Genomic DNA, 15423 nt, shown 5'->3' on the forward strand with positions numbered 1-15423 from the left:
GCTCTGAGTGCCTGCAGAAAGAAACAGGAGAGAGCATATATCAGTAACTTGACAGCACACCTAAAACTCTAGATCAAAAAGAAGCAAACACACCCAGGAGGAGTAGAAGGCAGGAAATAATCAAACTCAGAGCTGAAATCAACCAAGTAGAAACAAAAAGGACTATACAAAGAATCAACAGTACCAAAAGTTGGTTCTTTGAGAAAATCAACAAGACAAATAAACCTTTAGCCAGACTAATCAGAGGACACAGAGATTGTCCAAATTAACAAAATCAATGTAAGTTTTGTAAAGGACAACATTTAATTGGTGCTGCCTTACAGGTTCAGAGATATAGTCCATTATCATCAAGGCAGAATTATGGCAGTATCCAGGCATGCATGGTGCAGGAGGGGCTAAGTTCTACATCTTCACCTGAGGGAAGTCAGGTACAGGTTAAGCATCCTCAAACAGCTAAGAGGAGGACCTCCAAGCTCAAGCCCACAGTGGCACACTTCCTCCAACAAGACCACACATTCTAATAGTGCCATTCCCTGGACCAAGCATATGCAAACCATCACAATAATGATGGATGATCATTTTGATGTGTTCTTGGATTACTTTTCAAGAATTTATTGAGTAATTTTGCATCGATATTCATAAGGGAAATTGTTCTGAAATTCTCTCTCTTTGTTGGCTTTTTGTGTGCTTTAGGTAGAAGCATAATGGTGACTTCATAGAAGGAATTGGGTAGTGTTCCTTCTTTTTTTATTTTGTGGAGTAGTTTGGAAACAATTACTATTAGGTATTCTGTGGTGGTCTGATGGAATTCTGCACTAAACTCATCTGGTCCTGGGCTCTTATTTTTGGGAGACTTTAAATAACTGCTCTTATTTCTTTAGAAGCTACGGGATTGTTTAGATGGTTTATCTCATCCTGATTTAACTTTGGTACCTGCTATCTGTCTAGAAAATTGTCTATTTCAGCCAGATTTTCCAGTATTGTTGAATATAGGCTTTTGTTGTAGGATTTGTTGATTTTTTGAATTTCCTCAGATTCTGTTTTTATGTCTCCCTTTTCATTTCTATTTGTATTTTTTCTGATTGTCTTTTATATTAACTCTTTTATCTTTATTAACTTGAGTATTTCTTATTTACATTTTGATTGTTATTCCCCTTCCAGGTTTCTGGGCCAACATCCACCTAACCCCTCCCCCTCCCCTTCTATATGGGCTTCCCCTCCCCATCCTCCCCCCATTACCACCCTCCCCGCAACAATCATGTTCACTGGGGGTTCAGTCTTGGCAGGACCAAGTTAATTTGAGATACATTATCTGTGCCCTTTGATTAGTCTGGCTGAGGGTTTATCTATCTTGTTGATTTTCTCAAAGAACAAGCTCCTGGCTTTGTTGAGTCTTTGTATAGTTCTTTTTGTTTTTACTTGGTTGATTTTAGCCCTGAGTTTGGTTGTTTCCTGTCATCTATTCTGCTTGGGTGTATTTGCTTCCTTTTCTCCCTAGAGCTTTTAGGTATGCTATCAAGCTGCTAATGTATACTCTCTCCAGTTTCTTTTGGAGCCACTCAGAGCTATGAGATTTCCTCCTAGCACTGCCTTCATTGTGTCCCATAAGTTTTGTTATGTTGTGCCTTAATTTTCATTAAATTCTAAAAAATCTTTAATTCCTTTCTTTATTTCTTCCTTGACCAAGTTATCATTGAGCAGAGCACTGTTTAACTTCAGTATGTATGTGGGCTTCCTGTAGTTTTTGTTGTTATTGAAGACAAGCCTTAGTCCATGGTTATCTGATAGGATGCATGGTATTATTTGAATTCTTGTATCTGTTGAGGCCTGTTTTGTAACTGATTATATGTTCAATTTTGGAGAAGGTACCATAGGTGCTGGAAAGAAGGTATGTTGTTTTGTTTTAGGATGATATGTTCCATAAATACCTGTTAAATCCATTTGTTTCATAACTTCTGTTAGTTTCCCTGTGTCTCTGTTTAGTTTCTGTTTCTATGATCTGTCCATTGATGAGAATTGGGTGTTGAAATTCCCCATTATTATTGTGTCATTTGCAATGTGTGCTTTGAGCTTTGGTAAGGTTTCTTTTATGAATGTAGGTACCCTAGCATTTGGAGCATAGATATTTAAGACTCAAGTTTCATCTGGGTGGATTTTTCCCTTGATGAAATATGAAGTGTCCTTCCTTATCTGTTTTGATATCTTTTGGTTGAAAGTTGATTTTAGTCTACATTAGAAAGGCTACTTCAGCTTATTTGTTTGGACCATTTGCTTAGAAAACTGTTTTCCAGCCTTTTACTCTGAGGTAGTGACTCTTTTCACTGAGTTCTGTTTCCTGTATGAAGCAAAATATTTGGCCTCTTTATATATTCAGTCTGTTAATCTATGTTTTTTTATTGAGGAATTGAGTCCATTGATGTTAAGGGATATTTAGGGATAGTGATTTCTGCTTCCTGTTAATTTTGTTGTTAGAGTTGGAATTATGTTTGTGTGAATATCTCCTTTTGGGTTTGTTGCAAGAAGATTACTTTCTTGCTTTTGTAGTGTGTAGTATCCATCCTTCTGTTGGAGTTTTCAATCTATTATCCTTTATAGGGCTGGATTTGTGGAAAGATATTGTGTAAGTTTGCATTGTCATGGAATATCCTGGTTTCTCCATCTATGTTTATTGAGAGTTTTGCTGGATATAGTAGCCTGGGCTGGCATGTGTTTTCTGTTAGCATCTCTATGACATTTGTCCAGGATCTTCTGGTTTTCATAGTCTCTGGTGATAAGTCTTGTATAATTCTGATAGGTCTGCCTTTATATATGACTTGATTTTTTTCTCTTACTGTTTTTAATAGTCTTTCTTTGTTTTGTGTGTTTGGTGTTGTGACTATGAAATAGGTCAAATGGAAGCATTTTTCTTGTCTTCTATCTTTCTGGGAAAGTTACTATACTTGCTTCTGTGTTTTATACTTTTAAATTACTTCATTTTGAGTTAAAATTTTTATGTCTTGAGGGCAAGGTCAAAATTAACTCTTTTGCACATTTATTGAAATTACTTTGGATCACAAATTAAGTGGTGTTTTCACACTTTAAAAATTTATTGATAGATTTAGATATGGTGTTTCATGCCTAATATAGTCACATTTGGGAAGGTGAAATAGTTCAAGTCAATACCATCTTTGCCTACAGTATAACCTTAAGTGAATAAATTATTAAAATTAATGGTCATGAAGTAGAGTGATAGGTTATTTCTCTGATATTGAAATGAGCCAATTCTAGCCACATTAGAATATATATTAAAGGCAGGTTTATTGGGAACCTGCTCCTTTGTGAGTTCACTGGACACAAGGATTGAGGCCAGGAAAGATACCATGGGGAGGTGGGCATGGGGAGAAAGAGAGAAGGGGTGAGTTCATTCAAGTATAGAGAGAAATAGAGAGAGAGAGAGAGAGAGAGAGAGAGAGAGAGAGAGAGAGATCAAAATATCTGGATTATATAGAGAAGATTCTTTGGGGAAAAGAGCCTCTGAGGAAAGGTTGGCCAGCCCCAGGGATGGAAAGTTCAGGGTTGGGGGCAGGTTGTACTAGGTTGGGACTGAGGGATTCTTGGAGAACCTGGAGGCCAGGTCTGCTTTGATATATAAAATATGTACTTCATTAAGAAAAATTAAATCACTTTTTAGGCCTTAGTATGACTTGATTATTATCTTCATTGGAAAACTAATCATGACTAGAACATATCATTGTCTGTCAAATAAACAAGCATGGGCTTATGATGGCTACTCTTGGTTATCAACTTAACTACATCTGAAGATAGGACCCAAAAATAAAGAACATACTAGTGAAGGTTTTGCTTAATTCCAAGAAGTAAATCCATTTCTAATGTAGATCTTTGATATAGAAAGACACACCTTTAATCAAAACTTTGAGCTGGAAAATACATGCTTTTAATCCATATTTTAAACTAGAACAACTCTAGGCTATGCCTTCTCCTGGAATAAAACCCTAAGACAAAGTTTGTACCAGGGACTCAGGTATTGCTCTGATAGACCTGCTCATGCTTTTATTTGGAGGAATGAGGATTTTGGGACTTTAGATTAACAAAGGATTGTAATGCTTTAAGTAGGTCTTAATAGACTATACTAGTAAAAGCATAGAAGACTTTTGTGCAGAGGGTGATTTTAGCTGTGGAGGCCTGCCTCCAGAGGTTTCAAAGGAGAATTTTAGTATGCTGCCTAGAGATACTTATTGTGATATATTGCTGAATAATGTTATTGCTTTTTGCCTTTGTCAGATAGTTCTCCTGAAGCCAAGATGAAGAGATTTAGATTAAGTACATTGGCAAAGGAAATCTCAAAACAGCATAGACTTTGTCCTGTGTTTCACTCTTAAAACAGTTTGCATATGAGCCTAGATGCATATGTATGTATGCAATGTATGTATATTATACACATACACACACACACACACATACACACACACACACACACACACACACATATATGGTTTAAGGATTAAAGGAGCACCAGGAAGGTAGCTATATCCTGTGTTTAAGGAAATACATAGATATTAAATAGAATGAAAGGAATGATGACCTCTAGGCAAGATCTCATCCTGCTAACTTCCATTTTGTAAACAGGAATTCAGGAAAATTTAGGTCCAGGTGTGGTTGTCTACACCTTTAATCCCAGTGTACAGGAGCAGAGGCATGCACATCTCTTAGTTGAAGGTCAGCCTGGTCTACAGAGCAAGTTCCAAGACATCCAAGAGTAGGCAGAGAAGGAAACCATGGAAAATAGAAAGCTGGTGAAGATGAATTGAACTATGGGATCATGTTCCAGTGCCAGCAAGCAGCATAACTTGGCAGCTTTAGACATGTGTTTCTGGCCTTAGAGTCAAGAATATAAGAAATGTGGTATGACATCTCCCTCTAAGACTATGAAAAGTTGCTGAGGCCAGAATGAGTGTGCCACCTGGAAACATAGATATGCTATTATATAAAGCTGTAAGCATGAAGACTGGATTGCCTTGGAGACCCCAGTAGTTTAGAGATGCTAGAGCTGTGGAATTCTTGCCCAGAAAAGTGATTATAGGGAGTAGAATCAGCCGAAGAGAAAGAAATGTGTTGTAGTCAACAAAGCTGAAATTAGTTGGAGATCTGAAGAGTCTTTAGAGATCAGACACAGAGATACAGTGTTTGGAATTGGTTCGGCTACTTTTCAGCCTTGCTTTGGTCCAGGATTTCCTTAGTATGATCCTTTTCTTGTGCATTGGAAAAGTAACATGCACTCCTGAACTATTTTATTATGGATGCAATATGATTTTGATATTATAGATGTTTGTAGTTAAAAGACTGCATGAATCTCCAAAGAGATTTTGAACCTTGGTCTTTTAAACATTTTTGAGACTATGATAGAGTATAGGGACTTTGGATAGGATTAAATGCAGTTTACATTATGTTATGACAACAAGTCTAAGTTGAGCAGATAGTGGACTGCGGTGTTTTTAACGGGTAAGGTCCCACATAGGTTCCCATCTTTGAATGCTTGCTCCATAGGGATTGGCACTATTACAAGGTGCGGCTTTGTTGTAGTAGGCATGGTCTTTTTGGAGGAAGTGTATCACTTTAGGGGCATGCTTTGAGGTCTCATAAATATTCAATTAATGCTCAGTAGAGAAGACATTGTCTCTTTCTGCTACCTTCAGATTTCTGCTAATTTTCTAGCACCATGTCTATGTGTGTACTGCTATGCTTTCCACCATGATGATAATGATGTAAACCTCTGAAACTATTTTCCTGTATAAGAAAAGGTTACCTTTCATAGTGTGACTTTACAGCAATAAAGCTCTAACTAAGACAGCATTCAAAATAAATATGCTTTAAGGTGAGTTCTAAAAATAAAATCTTGTGGTTTATATTATATATACCAGTCATCTAGGGTTGTGTCAATTGTCAGGGACAAAATTGGTACCTGATACCAGGCCAGTGAGTCTCGAAAGTTCTTATTAGTTCTGTCCAACACATAGAGTCATACCAGAACTATGCTCATATCAGCTCTGGTGCTGTGTTATACAAAATGAGTTCTATCTTAAATATTTTTATAAATTAGTTAAAAATTTCATACAATACATTTTGATCTATTCATACCACTTCTCCTGATTTCCTCCTATATAAATTTATCAATAAAACCCATTCCTCTGCCCTGTAGAAAGCTAGGGAATACATTGGAGTTCAGCATTAAATATATGTTGTTCATACATTCAATAATGCTTGCTATTGAAGAAGCAATTCATGTATATGTTAAGTGTCTCTCTTACAAATGAAATGGTGACAAGTTTTAAACACAGGTATATGAAGATAGAAGTTGTATCATAAAAGAATATGATGCCAAAGGAATGGGGGTTCTGGGGGTTAGGTGGGGTTGGGTAAGTGGGTGAGGGAGGGTGGATTGGGGAATACCCTCTCAGAGCCAAATGGGAGGGGCAATGTAGTGAACTGCCCTGGGATGAGGGACTAGGAAGGTGTCAATATTTTGAATGTATATAAATAAGTTAATAAGGGGCTGGGGATTTAGCTCAGTGGTAGAGCGCTTACCTAGGAAGCGCAAGGCCCTGGGTTCGGTCCCCAGCTCCGAAAAAAAAGAACCAAAAAAAAATAAATAAGTTAATAAAAATTATTAGTCTGCTAAAAAAGGAATATAAAATGAATTAAAAGGGAAAAAATGAAGGAGAAACCAATGGAGGCAACTAGGTAAAGACAAGATATTTCAAACAAACCAAGGTTTCTTACTATGAATTTTCACTAACAAGTTTTTGTTGTTGATGACTTGTACTTTATACATCATATTTTTATCATGTTTACCCCTCCCACTACTCTTACCAGAACCCCCCAAACTGTTTATTCTACCAATCTCTCTCCCTTCTTTTACCTCACATGCCCATCTGCCTTTTTATTTTTGTCTTTTTCTTAAACCAACATGACTGTCAAAACTTGGCTACTAGTCCAATAATGGCATGACAGTTATGGATTCAACAAACTGCTCTCTTATTGCAATTCAGGCTTATTCCACTGGTAGAAATTCACATCCTAGTACTATGATCAGGAAAGAATCATAGGTGAGGGGGCCACAGAAGAAAGTATTAATAGAAATTATATTTTTTATTTAAATAGGTCTGATGTGACTTATAAATTGAAATCTAAAATATTGTGTATAGTAAAATAGATTCCTACTGTAAATGGTTTTTGTTTGATTGGTTGATTATTTTTTAATCAGTGTACTGAAGAGACTAATAATGGGTCAAGCTCCTGAGGAGAAGTGAATGTTGCTGTGTCATAGAGGGTGATTCTTCTCTCTTGAGCTTCAGGGGTTATTGAGTAAGGGGCATGAAAAAAATGTAAAAGCTGGAAGAAGAATATTGTGTTGTGTAATTATTTCTTCCAAATTGAACCATTCTGTCTAGGAGGAAAAAGGCTATTAAGAGTCATGAAACAACACAGTGTTCCAAAGCTTATGATCTAAACAAAACTTATAATGCCCCGGAAACTTGAGAAAAAAGAATAATAAAGTCTGTGGTGCAAGTGTAAAACAAGAGAATGGGCCTAGAGCAAGAGTGAGATTGAGACATGTCCAAACCCTGAAAATCTCATCTTGAGACCAACAAGAGTAAATATTGTTTCCTCTCTGCTCTCTGGTCTTGCATGCCCCGGGATACACAGCTCTACAACTCCTACCTTAACCACAACTGAGGTAGCCATGTAGCTTTCTGGCCAAATTGCAGGTTTGAGCACCTGGAATTCTTCTCCATATAAATGAAGCATTCCTAGTACTCCAGTCTCAGCCAATAATGTGCACTCATCAAAAAACCCAACCCATTTATTCAGGATCATATCACCCTTGTTCACTCCAAATAACAAAGATCTGTTTTACTGAGTACTGTCTAAAAGAGTTTTTGGACTTTCCCCTTAGAAAAACTGTCTCCTAAGAGGACTCACTTGGCCTGACCTAAATCCTGCTAATTTGCCTACCCAGAAGAGCTTAGTTCTTTTCATTCGAGATGGTTTGCAATGGTGTCAGAATAACCCAAGGGCAGGAGCAGAACAGGGCTCACAAGGCCCCTTTCAAAGGCAATATTTTCATGATAGAGACTGGCTGGATAAATATGTGTAAGCTATACAGGGGACAACAGAGACTGAGTTTTTATGAACAATGTGCATGCTGGGGTAGGCTACATAGTAATGCAGCATTCGTTCACCCATGCTTCTGTAATCAACTCCTCATCTATATTCATGTAAGTCAATCTCTAATATTCACTAAATGATACAAGGATGGAGTCACATTTGATCTGTTGTTAGTACCCTAATTGATATGATTAGATTTATTGATATGATTCTTCAGAAAGTCATCGAACACTATGTCTAATGAAAGCAATGATATTGGTTTATTTCCCACTAATGAAAAAGAACATTAGCACCTCTTATCTATGAAGTTTCTTTGGGTAAATATTGAGAGTATTACAAAAACTCACCATAGTAAAAAATGTAGGATGTAACTGACCATGGGTTGTTACCACAAATATATTTATCTACAATTCAACCTCTACATCTAATATAAAAGGGACATCAAAGTAGTGAGGATATCAAAATGTAGAAGCCAAAGACCAGGATGTCTGGTGCTTAATATTGTCTTATAAACATGACAGGGTAGTGACACCCATTAAATCTCAATGATATGTCAATATCAGTATAAAGAATAACTGAACAATGAAAACAACAGTTGACATGACAGTATGTAAGACAGAATTTTACAAGGCTCTATACCCTATTGAAGAATCACATAGAATCAAATGGGCTGCTGAGAGAAAAGAATACATCTTCTCTAAGGATAAGCCTTTGAAATGCTGTCAAATGGCCATCTCTGAGCATGTGTACCCAGCAACAATAAATGGATTCAGTAGGGTGGGTGTATAAAAATAATATTTAAAACAAAGTATAAATTTGAGATAAAGATAGGAAGATGCATGAGAAGTTAAAGGTGATGGTGGTGTAGAACTAATGCAAATAGTATGCTTATATAGAAAGCCATAAAAATCTTAAATTAAAAAATGATATTAGGGGTTAGACATTGTGAGATTTCTCATTACACTTTTGTGTGAACACTTTTGCTGTTGTCATTATTCTGTCATACATATACAGCCGTATCTCTGAGTTGGTTTTATAAATAGTTTCCCTGTCTTTCCTTACTGACATGGTCTCACACCTATCTTCTTAGTCCTCTTACTCTTATAATCTTCCAGACCCTCTTTCCAGATATTCACTAAGCCTTAGGTGCAGGATATTTTTTGACATATCTCTTGGACTGAACTCCCCACAATTATTTGCTTTCTGTATTTTAATGAGTCCTGTTTATTTTGAATAGTCTCTATCTACAAATAGAAGCTTCTTTGGTGTTTGGTGAGAGCATCATCTGTCTGTTAGTGCAAGGACAAGGTATAGAATGAAGTTTGGAATTATGCTGACCTAGTAGAGTTGCAATGGCAAGTTCTTTCAGATACATAACCTGGGTATGGTTGGGTTTCTAATACCAGGCACAGTTTGCCTCCTGATGATCAGGCTGCAGGGAGAGGGAGAAATAATCTCTCTCATGAATGAGTGCTCTAATTTTTTATCCAAATCAAACTGGTCATCATCGAAATCAGACTCATAAGTAACACTGAGTGATCTCATCAGGTTTTGTTTACAAATTTAAGCCCTTAAATATAACTAATAACCTAATCAAAAGAAGACAGATAGATGGTCAATATGAGAAGGACCATAAGAGTATAAGAGTTGAAGAGGTTGAAAGAGGAAAGAGAAGAGAGGGAAAATGTAATTGTATTTTAAATAAAATTATTCTGGAAAATGTGATCCAAAACACAAAATTAGTGATATATTAGAGCATTGAGTGCAACTTCTTCATCCCTGTGAACAGTAGCTGTTAGAAGAGTGCTAAGCAGAAGGCTTGCTTTGCTGGTAGTTCACATTACTTAAAATTAAAGAAACTATTCTGAATAAGAATCAATATGCCTGAACTCAATTTCAATAGCATGATGGTTCTCTTGGTTCTGGGATGACATGGTTTCTGTCTCTCCTGAGTAATGTGTCATTGTAATCTGTATTCCAAATTGCTTGTCTTGTTTGGTTTTCATGTTCTAGTGGCTTCTCCACTGAAATTTAAATTTCCTAAGAGAGGTTCACATTTCTTAACCTATGTACGGTGCTCACCTAGTTTCTAGAATACAACAAATATTCAACATATATTTAGGAAATGAATGAATGAATGAATGAATGAATGATTTTTTTCATATCTGGGTGTGAAACTTCTTTGGTAACAGACTTCCAAAACAGTACATTCTAGCATCCAATGTGACCTGAGTCATAATCCTAAATTTATTCTGAAATAACACATGAATACACATGAATACAACCTCTATTTACTCTCTCATCTGTTAAAAATAAGATTGTATGCATAGTATGTGTATTTAAAAATTATTAACCTAAGATAATAAAGTGAATATAATCTAATTGGTAGAACCCTTGTCTAGCATATTTACATCTCTGTGCTAGATCCCCAATACTACAATAACCGAGTGTTAGACAATTTTTAGTTAAGTGCTTGAACAAAGGAGACAGGGGGATCAAAAGTTCAAGGTCATTCTTAGCTACTTAGCAAATTCAAGTCCACCTAAACTATACGGGTCCATCTGAAAAAGAGAAAGATAAGATACATACAGCATTAAATACACAACCTTGTGAAGGAATCTTTGACAGTGACATATATATTCTGTAAGGATTATGTTTATATTCATGTTTGTGCATATGTTCATGTGAGTTCAGATGCCATTATGCCACAGTACATATATGCAATGATCAGAAATCGATGTCACTATCTTTCCTAACTTTCCAACCTTCTGATACAGGGTCTTCTGTCATTCACTGCTCCATACATAGGCTAATGTACCAGGGGAGTTTTCAGTGATGATCCTGTCTCTACCTCTCCTCTGTCAACAGGTACAGGAGACACTTTGAATGAAAATTGACTGCTGTTGAATGGTCAACCACTTTTATTAAGGTAATATCATGGATATAATGTAGAACTTAATGAAACCAATGCTAGCAGTAGAGATGAGATGAATCTTCATGTGGAGAATCATTGAGACTTCTTTTCTGCCTTATAGCATATAAACTGTGCCATCTGTTACATCTTTGGGGATTATGAAGTGTTAACCCTTTGTTGGAAAACATCCATACCTCTTTCTTTACACTATTTTCTAGGTAACAATTATATTTTATACTCTTGCTTATAAAAATTGAATTTGCTTCAAACAATCATTGAAATTAGCATCTCATCTATCCCTATATTCACCAAAAAACAGACCTAGTAGAGTATTTTACATCAGCCTTTAAAATAGTTAAAGAAATGAAAAAAAAACAAAACTAGTTCACTTTTTTATTTTGTCTAATATTATCTAACACAAACCAAAATGAATCAAATATCAACTTGAATGATTTACCTAGGATTATTTGTGGTTCTATAGCTCCCATGATTACCAAGTAAAAGTCAACAAATACTCACATAAAGAGGGAAACAAAATATAAATAGAGATTGACAGAGTCTTTGAAAATTAATTGTTTGCATGTGTGAAATAAACTCAGTAGTTACTGGGAATGAGGTAATGATCCCTGATGATTTGAATTCACACTGGAATCCAGAGCCTCAGCAGGGACTCATATTGAGTGATAAACAATGACAGTGAAGAGAGCTGTGTAGCTATAAAAATCACAGTAACTTTGAACTTATTATTATGAAATGAGTTTTTATTTCAAAAGGTAAGTTATTTTACTTTGTTTAGTATTATCTAACACAAACCAAATTCATCAAATATCAACTTAAATGATTTACCTAAGATTGTTTGTGAATGTATAACTCTCATGATTACCATGTTGGTAAATGGAGATACTTTATTCTTTGAAAATACACTATATTTCCAAACGTGGCATAAAAAGAAGGAAAGAGGTATCCAACAAATAGGTAACAGAAAATAAATAAACAAACTTTATTGAATCATATTACATTTACTTAGGCAAATAATTCAGAATGCTTGGGTATAAAACTAAGGTCCTTTTCTTATTTTATTTAAAATAGATTTTTCTCTCATATGATATATCCCAATCACAGTTTCTCCCTCTTTCATTCTTCCCAGCTATCCTCCAGTTTTCAAAGATTCCTTATTTATTCATCCATTGGTAAGACCCAATTCTATCATGACCCTCAAGTATATAAACATGTAACCTTGAGCTAACAGCCTAACAATTTCAGTAGCTTTGAAATACTTTTGTTACTTATGTCACTGAATATCACATGCAAAAGACCTCCTTTGTAGAATACATCTTGCAACATCATAGACATCACAGTGGACAAATAATATAATTATAGTATGTGAGAGATGAGAAACAATCTGCTCCTTGTTGGGTGAACCTTGATAAACCTCTCAACTCCATAATTTGGGTATTTATTGATCAGTATCCTCTGTTGAAAATCATGTGAATTGATTCCATTTCACTCTAGTTTTAAAAAGCTGTGATATTGGGAAAGGATTTGATGTATTTCAATAAAAATTTATAATAATATGATACTATTATTCATATCTTATATGGTGATAAAATTGATATTTCAATTTATTTAAAGATGGTTATCTACTTAGAATCATTTAGAATATTTAATGAACTTAGAACAGGAAGTTCCATTTGTAAATTTGATGTGATCTCTATTCTATTTCTTCTCAATTCTGAAAAGAAAATTTATCATTTAAAAAGTTGATGAATATATGACCTTACAGAAATGATAGATTTTATGACCAGTGTCACCAACAATGAACCTCTCTGTGTATGAGTCATTGGAAAACTGAAATCCTTCCTGCTGTCTGGCCTTAATTGTTTTGTGCCTTCAACTGCATGGCTACTCTTTTAGTGTGGTCACTAAAAGAAATAGACTGAGTTTGTACTACCTTATGTCCATTTTTAATTCTCTTTTAAAAGTTTTGGTATTTTTTGTGTATATGAATGTTGCATGTATGTGCATACATGTATGGTCACCTCAGGTATATCTGGTGCCAAGAACCACAGAAGAGGTCACTGGATGCCCAGAACTAAAATCACAGACTGGGAGAAATTCTGTGCAAGGGATCAAACATGGGTTCTACATAAATACATCAAGTACTCTTAAACATTGGACCACTTCCCCAGCCTTATAAGTGAAAAAAGTCCATGGGGTACTAAAGCTGTAAAAAGACTCTGATGAAAATGATGGTGTGTGTGTGTGTGTGTGTGTGTGTGTGTGTGTGTGTGTGCCATATATTATACGTGTGTGTCAACTTGGTAGTGAGAATCTTTAAAAGAAAAGCCATCTCACCATGCAAAGTCTTATAATTGTAAATATTTAGCTCTAATGTCAACAAAGTGTGTTTTATTACAAATAAATACAAACAAAAGTTACATGTGTGTTTCTTACCTTGAAGCTATTTCATTCTATAAAACATAAATTATAAAAGAAATTTTGGGTCTTAGACATAAAAGTAAAAACATAATGAATTTTAAATCCCGTGCTAATTATTTAGTAGCATTAAATGAAGTTAGTAAAGATTTAGCTTTATTAAATAATAATATGGTTTTAGGTATTAATTACCTTAAAATAAATATATTTTCATCAAAATTTGTATTTTGTATATTTTTTGAGAATAGAATGGTGTAGGAAACATACCATATGTGTGGATGCCTAAGTACAACATTCCTGCCACCATTTGAGCTCCAGCAATCAAACCCTTCATATCAGGTATCAGCTTGATGACAAGAACCTTTACCTGAAAAATCATCTTGCCAGACAAAGTCTCATGATTTTAAACATTTAGCTTTAGCACCAACTAAATATGTTTTATTTTAAATAAATGAAAATAAAGCTTACTTATTATTCATAACATATTTCTAGGATTTCTGCTTAAATAATTTTCAAGGCATTATTTCACATATATATATATGTATATATATATAAACAATGAAATCTCAGATGTAAAATTCCATTATTGGTTCAATTTTTTGAATAATATATTGTGTGTCATGCGCTCTGTGTCAATATTAATTAAACTGAAATAAAATATTTATAGATTATGTCTATTCTGTCTCCATCAGAGCCTTGATCTGGCAGGAACCACACTGTCCCATGGCTTTCCTGCAGGATGGGAACTACACTGCAGTGACAGAGTTCATTTTATTGGGATTAACTGATGACCCAGTCCTCAGAATTGTCCTCTTCACCATTATCCTGTGTATCTACCTGGTGACTGTTTCTGGAAACCTCAGCACCATCCTTCTCATCAGAGTCTCTTCCCAGCTTCATCATCCCATGTACTTTTTTCTCAGTCACTTGGCTTCTGTTGACATAGGCATTTCATCTTCTGTCACACCCAATATGCTTGTCAACTTCTTATTGGACAGAAATAGTATCTCCTATATTGGATGTGGCATCCAGCTTGGTTCAGCTGATTTCATTGCATCAGTTGAATGCTTTCTTCTGGCTGCTATGGCTTATGATCGCTTCATGGCAATCTGCAACCCACTGCTTTATTCCGCCAAAATGTCCACACAAGTCTGTATCCAGCTGGTTGTGGGATCTTATACAGGGGGTTTTTTTAATGCTTCCCTAATTGTAATGGTTTACTTTTTTTCTTTTCTCTTCTGTGGACCAAATATAGTTGATCATTTTTTCTGTGATTTTGCTCCTTTAGTGGAACTCTCCTGTTCTGATGTCAGTGACTCTGTACTTCTTATCTCATTTTCTGCTGGCTCAGTCACTATTATCACAGTGTTCATCATAGCCGTTTCCTATTCCTATATCCTCATCACCATCCTGAAGATACACTCCACTGAGGGTCGCCATAAGGCCTTCTCCACATGCACCTCCCATCTCACTGCAGTCACTCTCTACTATGGAACTGTCACCTTCATTTATGTGATGCCCAAGTCTAACTATTCTACTGATCAGAACAAGGTGGTGTCTGTGTTCTACATGGTGGTGGTCCCCATGTTGAACCCGCTCATCTACAGTCTCAGCAACAATGAGATTAAAGGTGCTCTGAAGAGACAGCTTGGTATGAAAACAGTTTCTTAGAATTATCCTGGAGTTTTTATTTTTGTAATACAATATTTTGATAAAATATGCAGACAAATACAATCATCATCTCAGACTTGGTTATTAGCATTATGAATAATCTTTTTCATTCTTATTTCCTTTTCCTCCCAGAACATATAGCAATTTTGTTTTATTGCATTTCCCCTTTTAGAATTTTATGCAAAGTTTGTGCATTATTTTCACCCTCCCTCCCAATTCCTACCAGTCTTGTAGCT

The 15423-nt window shown here is 35.6% G+C and overlaps 1 protein-coding gene across 1 annotated transcript; it reads left to right on the plus strand.

Annotated features, from left to right (window-relative positions):
* The first annotated feature begins 14239 nt into the window (after positions 1-14239).
* Or5p59 (olfactory receptor family 5 subfamily P member 59) lies at positions 14240-15187 on the plus strand. The gene has a single exon (NM_001001037.1). The coding sequence runs from the start codon at positions 14240-14242 to the stop codon at positions 15185-15187; it is 948 nt and encodes a 315-aa protein (NP_001001037.1).
* Positions 15188-15423: the final 236 nt, after the last annotated feature.

The sequence above is a fragment of the Rattus norvegicus genome, chromosome 1, assembly GCF_036323735.1.
Source record: "Rattus norvegicus strain BN/NHsdMcwi chromosome 1, GRCr8, whole genome shotgun sequence".
Lineage (NCBI taxonomy): Eukaryota > Metazoa > Chordata > Mammalia > Rodentia > Muridae > Rattus > Rattus norvegicus.

Excerpts from the sequence above, each read along its gene's own strand:
- Or5p59 (NM_001001037.1), top strand. The coding sequence starts at position 14,240 with ATGGCTTTCCTGCAGGATGGGAACTACACTGCAGTGACAGAGTTCATT.